This window comes from Trachypithecus francoisi, unplaced genomic scaffold (genome assembly GCF_009764315.1).
Source record: "Trachypithecus francoisi isolate TF-2019V2 unplaced genomic scaffold, Tfra_2.0 Lachesis_group17, whole genome shotgun sequence".
In the NCBI taxonomy this organism is placed as follows: domain Eukaryota; kingdom Metazoa; phylum Chordata; class Mammalia; order Primates; family Cercopithecidae; genus Trachypithecus; species Trachypithecus francoisi.
The window spans coordinates 38,354,531-38,370,160 of NW_022681462.1; the positions used below are offsets into that span (position 1 = coordinate 38,354,531).

Below are 15,630 nucleotides of genomic sequence, written 5' to 3' on the forward strand. Positions count from 1 at the left end.
CATCTGGCCAAAACTGGAAAAGTTTAAAGTGCTGGCCCCTTGAGTAGATTTTTTGTTTGTTAACAGCTTTATTGAGTTATAATTTACATATAAAGTCCCCTTGTTTAAAGTGTACAATGTCATGGAGTTGTGCAACCATTTCCATAATGTAATTTTAGAACATTTAAATTCCCTTAAAAAGAAACCTTATATCCATTAGGAATCACTCCCCATTTCTTTCCCAAGCCCCCAGCCTTAGGTAGCCACCAATCTACATTCTGTCTCTACAGAGGATCATACGCTGAATATTCCATAATCATGGAATCATATAGTATATGGAGTTTTGTGACTGGCTTCTTTCACTTTATTCTTTATTATGACCAAACAATATTCCACGATAATAAATATACCATATTTTGTTAATCTATTCATTAGCTGGTGGATGTTTGGGTAGTCTCTACTTTTGGCTAGTATGAATAATGAAGCTGTGGACATTTGTGTGCAGGTGTGCGGGTGGAGATCGCCTCCATTAAGCTTTGTCCAGTAGCAGTTTATGAGTCTGTCTCCCATGAGACTGTGAGTTGCTGTCACACTCAGCATCCTTTCTGACCCTAGCTTGGGCCAGGGAGATAGGCTCTAGAGTTAACACTTGGAAAGTACCTGGGGAAGGAAGGAGGGGAGGGAGGGAGGGCGAGAGGACGTCTGCCTTGTTTCTGAGGGTGCAGAGGGATAGGGAACTCACCTTTCTGGGTCGCTGGCCTGGGTAACCGGCACACTCTCTTCTTGGGGGTGGACTTCTTGGTGGGCTGGGCAGTGGTGGGAAGGAAATCAACTACAGAAAGAAAGCAAGACACATATCTTAGCCAGGTGAACACCAGGTGGACTCAAAGACAAAACTTTGTCTTATGGCCGGGCGCGGTGGCTCATGCCTGGAATCCCAACACTTTCAGAGGCCAAGGCAGGAGATCATTTGAGCCCGGGAGGTTGAGACCAGCTTGGGCAACATGGTGAAACCCCCTCTCTACAAAAAATAAAAAGTTTAGCCAGGCTTGGTGGCACATGCCGATAGTCCCAGCTAACCAGGAGGCTGAAGTGAGAGGATCACCTGAGCCAGGGAAGTCAAGGCTGAAGTGAGCTGTGATCACGCAACTGCACTCTGGCCTGGGCGACGGACCAAGACCCTGTCTCAAGAACAAACGAATGAACAAATGAACAAAATTTGTCTTACATCCAAGTACTGAGGTCCTTATGACTGTTCCCCAGGCTGCTATAGGGCCTGAAGGACACATAGCAGTAGAATATTTCATCTGCTTTCTCAGTTCTCAGATGTTGGGAAAGGGGTGGGGGCCTAGGGATGGAGTTCAGCTTGGTGTCCTGGAGAGAGGAAGCCACACAGACCTGAGCAGAACCTACATCCCTGATTTTTTTTGTTGTTGTTTTTTTGTTTTTGAGATGAAGTCTCGCTCTGTAGCCCAGGTGGAGCACCGTGGCATGATCTTGGCTCACTGCAACATTTGCCTCTTGGGTTCAAGTGGTTCTCCTGCCTCCGCCTCCATAGTAGCTGGGATTACAGGCACGTGCCACTGCACTCGGCTAATTTTTTGTATTTTTAGTAGAGATGGGGTTTCACCATGTTGGCCAGGCCGGTCTTGAACTCCTGACCTCAGGTGATCCACCTGCCTTGGCCTCCTGAAGTGCTAGTATTACAGGCACGAGCCACTCCTCCCAGCCGACCTACACCCCTGATTAACCACTGTGTGATTTGGGACAAGTCATAGTACTTTTCTGTGCCTTGATTTCCTCATCTGCTGAAATAATGATAATTGCCACCTCCTTCTTAGGATTATCTGAGAATTAAAGGGACAGTGTGTCCAAAAAAAAGATTCTGTAGACGTGGCTCCACCTGGCCGAAGACCTTGTGCCCCAGGGTTGGATCGCCCAGGCTTTGGCACAACCAGACCCTCCGCCCAACTTGGCAATCTCTAAGCACGTGGAGAAAGCTCATGGAAGGGAGGGGGTGCCCTTTTCTGCATGTACAGTACCAAGCAGGTGTCATATCTGGGGATTTGTTTTCCTTCTCAGGTGACCCTAAAATATATATATATAATATCAGAGCTAGGAGAACTTCAGTCTCAAACTTTAATTTCAAAGGTGAATGCCAGAGACAAGGGGAGCTGGCCCCTGCAGCCCCAAGTGGTGAATACTGTGTTGGGACCCCAAGTCTCTGTCCTGACTCCTGGATGGGTCACCCCTCTCCTTCATTCTAACCCACTGACCCCTGCTGAAGTATTGGGACAGGGCAGCAAGCTGGCACCCAGAACAAAGGAAGATAGCTGTGGCTCTGATGCCTGCTGGGGATGAAGGGGGCGCTGTTGGCCAGAGTCCAACCCTTGCCTTTGTGGATTGAGGAAACAGACCTCTCTACACTGATTTTCTCCAAAATGGTAGAACAGGGAGTAAGAAGACACCATGAACCTAAGCTCTAGGTTCAGGGGGACAGAAAAAAAAAAAAAAAGAAAAGAAATATTAACGCTGGGCACGGTGACTCACACCTATAATCCCAGCACTTTGGGAGGCCTAGGCGGGCGGATCACCTGAGGTCAGGAGTCCAAGACCAGCCTGGTCAACATGGCAAAACCCCGTCTCTACTAAAAATACAAAAATTAGCTGGATGTGGTGGCACGTGCCTGTAATCCCAGCTACTTGGGAGGCTGAGGCAGGAGAATCACTTGAACCAGCGAGGCAGAACTTGCAGTGAGCCGAGATCATGCCACTGCACTACAGCCTGGGTGACAGAGTGACTCCGTCTCAAAAAAAAAAAAAAAAAGCTTGGGGGGTGGGAAGACAGGCAGGGGAAGCCCACAGATCAGTCATTTTTGGGCTGGCATCTTCTATATAGAGGTAGACATTTTAGCCCCTCACCTCTCTGAGCCTCCTCTGAAAAGTGGAGAAAACACGCTGTTTGTCTGCTTCAAGACATTGACGGGAAGAAGCAACTAGAATGAACGTGCACTAAGCTCCAACCATGTGCAGGGAGCAGTGCTGAGCCTTTCTACGTAAGTTTACTGAACACAACAACTTTTGGGGCAGGCACTATTGTCCCCATTTTATCCAGGAGGAAGCCTAGGCTCAGAGAGCTGAAATAATGTGCCCAAAGTTAGACAGTCACAGGCTGCTGAGCCAGGATCTGCACCAAAAGACCTTGATTCTAGAACCTGTGCTTCTCATTCTGCCACACTACCTCATGTACAAAGGTTTTCTGACAAAAAGTTGAACACTTTAGGTCCACCCAAGGCCCTAGGTCATCAGAGTGTCAAGGGCAACTATTGTAAGAGGAAAACTGTCATCAGCAGGGTCTCGGAGAGCATGCAAGGAGCCTGGCCTTCTGTTGGGAGTGTTGCCTCCTTTATTCCTCATGGCCCTAGAAGTAGTTCTGTTTGACTTATTTTCTATTCGAGGAAGCAGGGACTTCTCTCAGATGGTCCATAGTGAGCCCAGAGGGGAGCCAGCTCTTTAGGCCCTCAGTGCCTTGGCTGGGCACCACAGCCTGGGTCTGGTGGGAGACTCAGGTTGGGGGACTGTTCTGTTTTAAATTCATCTTGCCTAGAGCCAGGTCCCCCTGGATTCCTCCTGAGCCCCCAGTTTAATTTCTCCCTCTCCGTCCTTAAAAGGAATATAACTTTGAGCCTATGATATACTTAAGGGCCTGAAAAAGGCCCTGTCTTTCCCCAAACACTTTCTCAACCATCCCAGCTTTGTCCTCTAAAAGGCCTTTCTTGGGTGAGAAGCTCGGTTTTGGTTCTGAAGAAGGTCTCATTGCAAGCCCTGGGGAGAAGCAGGTTTGGTTGCAAGCCAGCGCTGTAAAGAGGCGTTGACATTCCTGCAGTGCTGGGAGGTGTTTGGGGTTTGGAAATACAGAAGTAAGGAGTGAGTAGGGTTGGGGTGGAGGTGGTGGGAAGCTCTGGAAACTAACTGTGCTTATTCCACCCTCCACCTTCTCAGACCCTGAAATCTCATGAGTGGAAAGATGTGGGGCTTACAGAGGCAAAAACAATAAGCCAATGCCAAAACCCAAACCCCAAACCCCAAACTCCCAAACTCCCAAACTCCCAAAGTCCATTTTTCAATATGAAAATCAGTGGACCCCCACGCAAAGGGATGCCTCAGCTTCTTGCCTGCAATAGTCCCTCCAGGCTGGCAAGAGGTGGAGGGGCATTACTTTGGTTTGTGTCTTCCTAATCGTGCTGCTGTCCCCAGCTGCCCCTGCACTTCCTCACACTGGGTGGTCTAATTTCTGGGTCTCCTTGTGGCTTTTAGTGCCCTCAGGTGAGCAGGAAGCAGGGCAGTGGGAGCCCTGGAGGTGGTTGGCTCCAGCCTTGGGCCAAGCTGGAGGTGGGGCTAGAGCCAGAGCCAGGTGGTGAGGGTTACCACCACAATCCCTCCCCACCCATAGCTAAATGCCTTCTTTCCAATACGGTGGCCACTCACTGCAGGTGCTGCTGAGCACGTGAAATGTGGCCAGTCTGAATCGAGATGAGCCATATGTTTTATGTAAAATGCTCACTGAACACTTAGTATGAAAAATGAATGTAAAATATTTCAGCAATAACAGATGAAAATACAGTTAATAAATTGAGTTAAATATATTATTTAAATTAGTTTTACTTGCTTTTTGCTTTTTTAAACATGACTAAAAATTTAGAATTTCATCTATGGCTTGAAATGTGTGTCTGCTGGACTTGCTGACTTAAGTCAGAGGTCTGCAGCTTCTCTGGGATTAAGTGGGTCATGCAGGCCATCAGCAGCCCCATGACACCGAAGAGAACATTGAGGCCCAGGGGAGAAAGCGTGGCAAGTTTGCAAGCAGAGCTGGGCCTGGCTGTCTCCTTACTACCTTCGACTCAGGTATGAGTTCAAGCCATAGACCCTCACAGAGAATATAAGGGTACCTGCCCCTCCACTGCCCCTAGAAATGCCCTCACTGGGTAGGTAAGTCAGGGCAGTGAGGGCTTCCTCTGCTGTGTGCACACTCTGTGGGGATTTCTAATACCACTATAAGGCCAAGGGACTCAGCCCAATCCAGCCGTAGCTTCGGATGTCCCTGATGTGGCCTGAAGGACAGCACTGCCCTGTCCACATAAGAAGCATAATGCCTGGCCAGGCATGTTGGCACACGCCTGTGATCTCAGCACTTTGGGAGGCTAAGGCGGGTGGATCATTTGAGGTCAGGAGTTCAAGACCAGCCTGGCCAACATGGTGAAATCTTATCTCCACTAAAAATACAAAAAATTAGCTAGGCATGGTGGCTCATGCCTGTAATCGCAGCTACTCGGGAAGCTGAGGCAAGAGAATCACTTGAACCCGGGAAGCAGAGGCTGCAGTGAGCCAAGATTGCACCACTGCACCCCAGCCCGGGCAACAGAGTGAGGCTCTGTCTCAAAAACAAAAAAAACAACAAAAAAGAGAAGCTTAATGCTCATCTCTGACTCTGATCCATCTCTTCCAGTTTCACCTTATTCCCATCTAAGGTGGTTAGGTAATAGACCTACCTTCCAGGTTGGTTGGCAGCATTAAGCGAGCTAGCTATGTAAACACTTGGAGGGGCTTGGCCTGGGTAAGTCTCCACATGTTCTTTCTGTTATTATCAGCAGCAGTGCTGTTAGTCACGGCTGCAGAGTGGGGCACACTGAAGCATGGTGGTCCCAGTGCCTGGCATATGCCTGGCACACAATCGATGCTCAGTGCTCATTGATAGCATTGAGCCTGCTTCTTACCCACACTCAGCTGAGTTCCCTTTCCGAAGGTCAGCTCGGGGCTCCCGATGATCATGCAGAAATAGATGCCACTGTCTTCTGGCTTCACGCTTGTGAGATTGAGAATGAACCGGCTTGCATCTCGAAACACAGCTATCTTCTCCTGTTCCACCTCTTCACCATGGACAGTCCCTTTTGTGGAATCCCAGAGGGCCAGGAACTCGTGGTGACTGTCACTGCTCGGGGCCTGGCGCTGTCTCAGCCAGTAGATGCGCATGTTACTGAGGGAGATTTTAGCCTCGCAGGACAGCATCGCCATTTTGTTGGTTTGCACCTTTATGTAGGCAGGGGTCTGCTGGAGGACTGAGCTGCCATGGAGAACTAGGAAAAGCCAAGAACAGAGACATCACACATTTTCCTAGCCACAGTTGTGGGACCTCGCAGTCACACTGAGTCAGGTGTCAAAGGAAAAGCCGTGGAAGAACCTGCCCAGTTACTGGGTCCAGGGACTGTACTGAGCGCAGCTGTTGGCTCCTGGACTCAGAGCTCACAGACCCCACCTTCCAGGAGATCATCTGGAAGGCAGGTGTTTGCTAAGTTCAGCTTTACAAAGGTACAGGGGAGAGAGCTGCCATTTGCTTATTGAGTACTTATATGCCTGGCCCTTGCATAAAGGAACTCAATGAAGCCTCAAACTGGCTTTGGAATTTTTTAAGACATGGGGTCTTGTTATGTTGCCTAGGTTGGAGTGGAGTGGCTATTCACAGGCACTATCATAGTGCACTTTAAGCTTGACTTCCTGGGCTCAATCTATTCTCCCACCTCAGCCTCCCAAGTAGCTGTGACTATAGGCATGCACCACCACACAAGGATGGATTCAGGATTTTTAGTCCTCATTACACAGATGAGGAAACTGAGGCATGAAGTTATTTGTTCAGCCTAGGAGTGAAACTCAAGGATTCGAAATCTGAAGCCAAAGCTGGTTGCCTTTTACCTCCCCTGACTGCCACTGGATGTATAGCCCTTCGGTGGGCTCCAAACTGCCGAAGGAGACCCAGGACAGGCTGGGGGGGGAGCCCAGAATCACAGCAGAGCATGTGGCTAGCCTGTCCATTGCTGGACAGCAAGGGCGGACAGCAAGGGCAGACAGCAAAAAGAGCTCACTATCCCCTGGTAGGTACAATTATAGCCCATGATCCCCGAGCCCAGCTACTAATGGGTCACTGGATCCCTATTCCCCAGTGGAAGGACAGACACCCCAGAAGCAGGGCTGGGAGTTCATCTTAGACTCTGACGAGAAGCACCCAGCAGGCAGGGGCTTGTTCATGAGGAGCTAGAGCAGGACTCACAGACCCGGCCCTGAACCCAGCTTCTGGCCGTGCCAGCTATGAGACCTTAGGCCAGTCACCGAACCTCTGTCTTATGAAAGGAGGGCAGCTTGGTGCTGTTGTCCTGCCTGTCTCTGAGGGTTGGAAAGAAGTGAAATGCTGTCCAAAAAAGCACACTGCAAACTGTATGGCCATGTACACAGGTAAATACTGTTCCCATGTCTCATATCACAGGGCTGTTACTGGAAGTAAATTAAATCTCAAGGAGAAGGATCAAAATGGGTTCCATTCACACCAAGGCTGCACAGCTTCCAACGAACACAATCTGACCTGGTGAGCCCTTCATTTTGGCTGTGGAGCAAAGGGAGACATTGCAGGCCAGGGCAGAGATGCAGGAGTGGGGAGGCACAGAGAGGACACAGACCTGGGTAGGCAGAAGAGGCCAGAGGGCATGCGTGTGTGCCCAAGAGGAGCCGGCTTACTGAGCACCTCATGTTTAAAATCCTGCCTGCACTTGCGGCTAAGGCTCTGTGGCCCCATAATGGCCTTCTCCAACACTGATGAAATGAACTTTGACTTTTTGACTTTGCTCCTGGACCACTCTTAGCTTTCGCTTGCATCAAGAATGAAATGATGGGGCCAGGTGTGGTGGCTCATGTTTGTAATCCCAGCACTTTCGAAGATCGAGGCAGGAGGATCACTTGGGCTCAGGATATTGAGACCAGCCTGGGCAATACAGTGAGACCCTGTCTCTACTAAGAATACAAAAATTTTCCAGGCATGGTGGCATGTGCCTCTAATCCCAGCTACTCGGGAGGCTGAGGCAGGAGAATTGCTTGAACCTGGAAGGTAGAGGTTGCAGTGAGCCGAGATCGCACCACTGCACTCCAGCCTGGGCGACAGAGCAAGACTCTGTCTTGGAAAAAAAAATTATTAAAAAATAAAAATAAAAACAAGACGGAAATGATGTCTGGGGCACAAGTGGCTGCTGGGCTTCCTCTTGTCTGCCCAAACACCACAGTGCTGTTCCAGCAGAGCAGAGGTTTTTCCTTGTTTCTGGTCGCTGACTTCTTGGGGGAGTTAATAAGAATCAGTAATGCCAGTTTATTGAGCTGTGCCTGGCATGGCACATACATTGCCTCATTTGATCCTCACCAAATCCTGTGGGGGAGATACTGTTTTGCACCCACTTTACCCATGAGGAAAGCAAGGCTCTCAGGAAGTTTAAAGACTGCTCAAGGTCACACAGTGATCCAGATTCAAACCCAGCTTGTGGGACCCCAGAAACTGACTTGGAACCACTGAACTGAAGAAATCTGCAGTCCTCTCCCGAATGGCGATTATGGGCTCATGAGCACACAGTGGGGCTGCAGGTACACAGGTGCCTGAAGCCCTTCCAGGAAAACCCAGAAGACTCCTCTAAGAGCAAGGCCTGGGCTGTGAGTGTGCATTTCCTCTCCTGGCTGAGACACACCCCGGCTCTTCCTGGGGCCCACTTGCTTTTTGTCCTCTAGGAACTGAATACTCAGGGCTGTGGCCAAGTTCCTGCTGTGTGCTGGACACGGAGCCAGGCCTCACTGCCTGTTCCCCTCAATAACCCAGGGATTCCATTATCAGAGGGACCTGATGTTTCTAGATCCATCAGTAATGACTTTAGTGCGCTGAATGGCCTGGGCTCTTTCTATTTATGATATTGCACTCACTGGGCCAGAGCCCCGGGCTGTCAGGCCTTGTCACCCGCTGGCGGGATGACCAGCTTTGGGCTTTTTGGGCACGAGAGTAAATCGACCAGTTTGGGCAGCTTTCCCGGTGTGCGGAGGCTTCTTCCAAAAGGCAGTCTGGCTGGACTTATTCAGAAGGACAATCTAGACGCCCCATCCAATTCCAACAACCCAACCTCCAGGCCGCTTCCTAGGGAGCCACGCTACCCATGACACCTAACACCGGGGACACCAGAGAGAACGGGAGCCAGAGGGATCATCCTGCCCTAGCCCTCCCAGAACTGGGAGCGCCCGATGTTTGTCTGATTGTACTACAAACACTTCCCCGGAAGTAATAAAAATGTGTCCACAGGACCCTTGGCCTGGCCAACCTTCCTCGGAGCACATCCTGTGGGGACCCTGGGCAGGAACCTGTTTCCTTCCCCTCGTGACCTCCGGCGTCCCTCTCTTTCCTTCCCTCACTCTCTCCCCTTTTCACTGCCTCCCCTTCTCCTGGGTCCAGGCTTTTGCGGGGAGGTGACCTCAGTCCAGGGGCTCTCCGGCTCCCCTGGGTAATGCAGTCCGGGGGTATTTTATTTCCACCCTTAGGGACGGTGCCTGCCAAGCTGCCTCCCGGGTGCCCTGCCGCCGCGGCCTCTACGCTGCACCCTGCCAGGACCAAGGCCAGGACAGCCGCTTCTCACCTCCCGGCTCAGGCCCCGGGAGCGCAGACTCTCGGGCAGCCCGCGCGCCGCCCGCCTTACCTGCCAGCTGCGCGGCCAGGAGGAGCCACAGCCGCAGCCGCATCGTGGCGCGCCCGGTACACCTGGCCCCGAGGGCTCGGCGAAGACAGTCGCGGCTGAGGTGGGTGAGGAGCCGGGCCGGGCGGGGAGACCCGGGTCGGGGAGCTGGGGCGGGGGGGGCGGTGCGGGCAGTGAGGAGGGCGGGACCGGGCACGGTGGGGGCGGGAGTCTTGTGTTGGGGACCGCGAGGTCTCCGCCCTCATCCTCCTCGCATTGCAAAGGTCTGGGCTGCGTTTCCAGAGCCCACCAGGACTCTCCGCTTTCCAGAAAGGAGGTGACACCGCCGGCTTCCCCCAGGCAGCTGCATGTGTGTCATCGCCCCCTGCCCCGGGAGGTGCTCAGGACAGGGTTGTGACCCCGAGTGACAGTCGAGGCTCAGAGAGCTCAGGATGTGTAGTGCATGGTGGAGCTGACCACTAACTCGGGCCATTTCTTGTCTGTTTGAGTAGTTATTGAGGGGCTCCTGCGTGCCCCGGGCTGGGCTGGGCCTGGAGTCAGCAAGCCCCAAGCCTTGCCCTCCCTTGCCAGGGAGGAAGGAAAGGTGTGACACTGACGGAGGTGAGCTGGGAAGTGGAGGTGCAGAGAAGGCCCCGACCCTGTTTGTAGGTTGTGGGGGTGCAGCAAGACCTAGATCTTAAGAATTTCGAAGGACTGTGACAATCACTGGCTGCGCCCTGCCGGCGAGTGCCCTGGGGCGGGTTCTATTTGTTGTGTGATCCAGCCCTGGTGGGGAGATTTGTGAGGGGAGACCTGGCTCAGGCTGCGTCTTCCTGTTGAAACGGGGTTAGCAGAAAGGGGGTTGGGGAGGTCCAGGGAGAACTGGGCATGCGGCCTGGAGGGGAGAGGGAGCCCTTGGAGAGCTGTGGGAGAGGCCATTTGCAAATGTCAACAAAGAATCAGCCAGACAGGCCCATGGGTTACCCTAACAGCTTAGAGTTTATCAGAGAGGAAATGGCGTGTCCCCTGAGAGCTAAAGCAGGCAGCGGGGCAAGGACACTATCACATTTGGTCTCCACATCCAGTATTCTTTCCATCCCTCTCTTGCCCCAGCCCCTCTGCCTATTGCTGGTGACAGAGAGCTCAAAGGCATCACAGAGCTGGGTGCAGAGAGTTCAAAGGCACTGGGGGAAAAGAAGTCACTCAACCCAGCCAGAGGCCAGAGTCTCCCTGGATACTGCCTTTGCTCCCAGGCTGAACTGGTGAGGTCTGGATGGACACAGACCTGGGGAGACCACACATTAGTGTGAGCTTTTTAAAAAAATTGATGTGAATTTCACATAACACAAAATTAACCATTCAACAGCATACAGTCCAGTGATATTTAGTACATTTACAATGTTGTACAACCACCACATCTATCTAGTTCTGAAATATTTTTATTTCCTCAAAAGGAATCCCTGCACTCATTAAGCAGTCACTCCCTATTGTTACCTCTCTCCAGATCCTGGCAACAACTAATCTTCCTTCTGTTCTTGGATTTACCTGTTCTAGATATTTCATGTAATGGACCCATACAATCTGTGGTCTTTAGTGAATGGCTTCTTTCACTTAGTGCAATGTTTTTCAGGTTCATCCCCATTGTGGCACCATTCCTTCTTATTGTTGAGCAACATTTTGTTGTATATACCTGTATATGCCACATTTTCTTTATCTGTTCATCTAATGATGGGCATTTGAGTGGGCTATTATATCTACTTTTTGACTTTTGTGACTAATGCTACTGTGAACATTCTTGTACAAATATATGGTTGGGTGCCTGTTTTCAATTCTTTCAGGTATATCTCAGGGAGTGCAATTCTTGAGTCATACAATAATTCTATGTTTAACTTTTTGAGGGACTACCCAACTGTTTTCCATAGCAGCTGTGACCATTTACATTTCTGCCAACAATGAAAGGGTTCCAATTTCCCCACATCATCGCCAATACTTGTTATTTTCTGCTTTTGTTTTGTTCCATCCTAGTGGGTGTGAAGTGGTATCTCATTGTGGTTTGGATTTGCATTTCCTGAATGAGAAATGATGTTAAGCATCTATTCATGTGCTTTTTGGCCATTTGTATTTCTTCTTTGATGTGTATTGGAAGTATTTGTTGTTTAGAAAACACAAACTACCTCTTTCTATCCACTCTCTCATGCAATTGCACAGCATTGCAAAGGGAACAACTTTCTCAGTAAATGATTAAAAGTTACTCACTGCTTTGTCAGATATTGTCTAAAATCATAGACAGGGAACCCCTGGATGCATTAGTTATGGAAACTTTTGCGTTTGTGATAAATTAACCTCTAAATATTAGTGGTTTAACTTAATACAAATCCCCTGCATTGTTCTGTGATATTCAAGTGCAGCTGTGCCGGGGAGTAAGGAGTATTTTCTCCATTCAGTCATGCAGGGGACCAGGGTCTTTCCCCCATCTTCAACTCATGGCTCCAGGGATCACTGTGCAAAGGGAAAAGAGGATGATTGCCTTCACCAGGGTGGTGTAGGGGGTGCTGGGGCTGGGGACCAGGCCTGGAAGCATCAACATCACTCTGTCTACTTTCCACTGGCCAGACCTCAGTCATGTGGACTCAATCATACTGTAAAGGGGCTGGAAAATGGAGTTTACTTGAGTGAGCAAGAGCAAAGGGGAAATGGAATCAGTAAATATATAACCAGCATGGACCGCACTGGTATAGCAGAAAGAGCACTGGTTAGCATCGCTTCTCTGCTACTTATGTACTCTCAGGCCTCAGTTTCTACATGGATAAATGAGGAAAATAACACCAACCATGCCACCTCACTGGGTTATCTTCAGGGCTAAATAAATCCGGGATCTGCTTGCCCATTGAACTTGGAGGAGGTAACTCAGCAGGTCTCTTGGAAAAACATCGAGGGCATGGAGATGTCATATTAATTGAGGTGGGCTGTGGGTGCTTAATGGGTTGTGTCAGGGAAACCAGATGTACAGAAGGACCCTTCCTTTGATGTTCACGTGTGCCATTGGATATTCATTCAGGTGAATAACCTGTTTGTAATTAACTGTCTGAACCTGGAACAAAACTCAGTTTTGCCTTTCAACATAAAGTACCTTTCCCTCTCAGGTTTTGCCTTCTCTGAATGTAGCGGTTTTTAGTCTACCATTCACTTGTGCCTTTGCTCTTCCATATTCCTGGTCTTAGCTACAGATCAGTTCATGATCTGACTTATTTTCGGTTGATGTTTGTTCAGTACAGGTTGGTATAAGTATTTGGGGACCTCACTATACTGTCTCCTGCAGCTGTGCCTGAGTTTTGGTTGGTTAAAATACTCATCTGTTTATTATAAAGCAATTTCCTCTTTTATATAGTTCAGGATTTTTGTTGACTTGTTTTGAAATTACATGTGTAGGTAGAGCCTATTATTTGTGAAATTCATTTCAGGGCAGTAAAAGTATCATTACAAAGAGTCATTCTGGTGAAGGAGGGCTGGTCTGATGGGTTAAGAACTGCTAAATTGGGTCATCACAATGTGACCCACTGCCACTGTGGTGCCTGGCCAGAACTCAGTCACATGGACTCAACCGAACTGTAAGGCGGCTGGAAAATGGAGTTTAGTTGGGTACCCAAGAGAAAAGGGAAATGGAATCAGAGAGTACATAACCTGCCTGGACCACACTGGTATAGCAGAAAGAGTGCCCATTAGCATCGCTTCTCTGCTACTTACCCACTCTCAGGCCTCAGTTCCTATATTCATAAATGAGGGGTGTTCTTTACCTGAGGTCAGGAGTTCAAGACCAACCTGGCCAATATGGCAAAACCCATCTCTACTAAAAATACAAAAATTAGCCGGGCATGGTGGGGTGCCTGTAATCTCAGCTATTCAGGAGGCTGAAGGCAGAAGAATCACTTGAACCCGGGGGCAGAGGTTGCAGTGAGCCAAGATAGCGCCATTGCACTCCAGCCTGAGTGACAGAGCAAGACTCCATCTCAAAAAAAAAAAAAAAATTAAGATAGTGCAATAAGAAAACTCCAGATTACAAGCAGATTTTTAGATCAGTTTTACAGAGAACATTTTGAACCATGTAGAATAAAAGCTTATTGGGTTGATGTTCACTTTCCACTTGGAAATCTCACACTTAGTTCTAACCCAAATCAAAGAGAAGCAATCTAGATTGCTTTTTCTAGTTTCCTTAGGAAAAAGTCGCAAATATCAAACTAACCACCATCAAAGGGAGCCCAAATCAAACAAAAATATATTGAATAAGCCTCTTTTAGTAGGGAGTTAATGATTCCACTGTTATTGTTAAAAGAATTGAAAGCAGAATCCCTCCTACTCAGAGAAGTCACATGAGGTGCAAAGCAAAGAAAATAATGTCTTTAGAGAGTTTATTTCCAAGTTGGAGACCAGGCCCATGGAATGCTCCCCTATCAGAGGTCAAAGTGCAGTTCCATATCCCAAAGTCAAGTCCATACAAACACTTTACCAGTACTACCTCCCCAAAGACATATTTCACTTTTTATTTTTTTAGAGATGGGATCTTGCTCTGTTGCCCAGGCTAGAGTGCAGTGGCTGTATCTCAGCTCACTGCAACATCCGCCTCCCGGGTTCAAGCAATTCTCCTGCCTCAGCCTCCTGAGTAGCTGGGATTACAGGCATGTGCCACCATGCCCAACTAATTCATTTTGTATTTTAGTAGAGATGGGGTTGCACTGTGTTGCCCAGGATGGTCTCGAACTCCTGAGCTTAGGCAATCCACCCACCTCAGCCTCCCAAAGTGCTAGGATTACAGACGTGAGCCACCGCACCCGGCCTCCCACTTTTTTTTTTTTTTTTTTTTTTTGCCACATGTTCTTATTTTAGTGATTTTATTTTAAAATATTGAAACACTATGTTCATATTGTACTTTCAATTAAAAATAAAAATAAAAATGTTAAAAAACATAATAAAGAATATTCAGGATTTTAAAAATCACATAAAGAAATGGAAGTCTCTTTTTCTGCTCCTACCAATTCCAGTCTCTAGGGTGAGCCTCTTATCAAAAAGAAATTTATTCAAATAAGAGAAAGAGGGCCAGGTGCTTGCACTTGTAATCCCGGCTACTCAGAAGGCTGATGTGGGAGGATTGATTGAGATCAGGAGTTGGAGACCAACCAGGCAATATGGTGAAACGCTGTCTCTACCAAAAAAAATAATAATAATAAAAGTAAAAATTTACCCAGAGGTGGTGGTGTTTGCCTATAGTACCAGCTACTTGGGAAGCTGAGGTGGGAGGATCACCTGAACCCAGGAGGTTGAGGCTGCCACTGCACTCCAGCCTGAGAAACAGAGTGGAAACCTTGTCTCAAAATAAAAAGGGATTTTTTTTTCAGGAGATCAAAAATGTTGACCCAGTGGAAAAGTTAATCTCTGACCAAGAATAGTGGCTCATGCCTGTAACTTTGGGAGGCTGAGCTGTGAGGATCACTTGGGGCCAGAAGTTCAAGATCAGCCTGGACAACATAGCAAGACCCCCATCTCAATTTAAAAAAAAGAAAAAAAAAAGAAAGAAAAGCTAATTTAAAAGTTATGACTGCCCAGAGGACATCAAGCATTTCTGTATCTAAATTAGCAAACTTACTGTAACATAAATCTCTGTTCCTTAAATACCTTTTAGACTAAGTGTGTCATGCTTCTTGGTCTTTTACTTCTTTGTGCACAAATGCAAAAGTAGAAGGAAGAAAATGAGAGGGTGAGGAGGGGCTGGGATACTTAGTGTCAGTTAAGGGATCTGGCTTTGCTTAGGACCTTGGCCAATGAGAGATCTATAGATTCTAACTACATCTATAGCTATATATGCATGTGCATATGCATTTATATTATTTTACATAGTTCAAAACATTCTCTGACAGATTGATCTAAAATCAGCTTGTGTTTGGAAAATTTTCTTATTGTTTGGCAGTCTTAGCTCTTAGCTCAAACCTGGTGAGCAGAGTGGTCTAGATTCTAGCCCCCACTCACCTCCTTCGTTGAGCATCTGTATCTTGTGGCCCTGGGCCTATCAGCAAGACAGAAATTGGAACCTGGGCTGGACACTAACTGGTGCCCTATCTTGGGGGAATGGCTCTCCTGT

General features: G+C 48.4%; 1 protein-coding gene across 3 annotated transcripts in view; it reads right to left on the reverse strand.

Annotated features, from left to right (window-relative positions):
• CD8B (CD8b molecule) overlaps positions 1-9,682 on the reverse strand; it is a 48,637-nt gene extending 38,955 nt beyond the window's left edge. For all 3 annotated transcript variants that reach the window (XM_033175383.1, XM_033175382.1, XM_033175381.1), the window contains exons 1-3: positions 9,525-9,682; positions 5,754-6,113; positions 722-811 (exon numbers count right to left, since the gene is read on the reverse strand). In XM_033175383.1, the coding sequence (XP_033031274.1) occupies positions 722-811; positions 5,754-6,113; positions 9,525-9,567 (493 nt within the window). In that variant the 5' untranslated portion in view covers positions 9,568-9,682. The remainder of the gene's footprint in view (positions 1-721; positions 812-5,753; positions 6,114-9,524) is intronic.
• Positions 9,683-15,630: the final 5,948 nt, after the last annotated feature.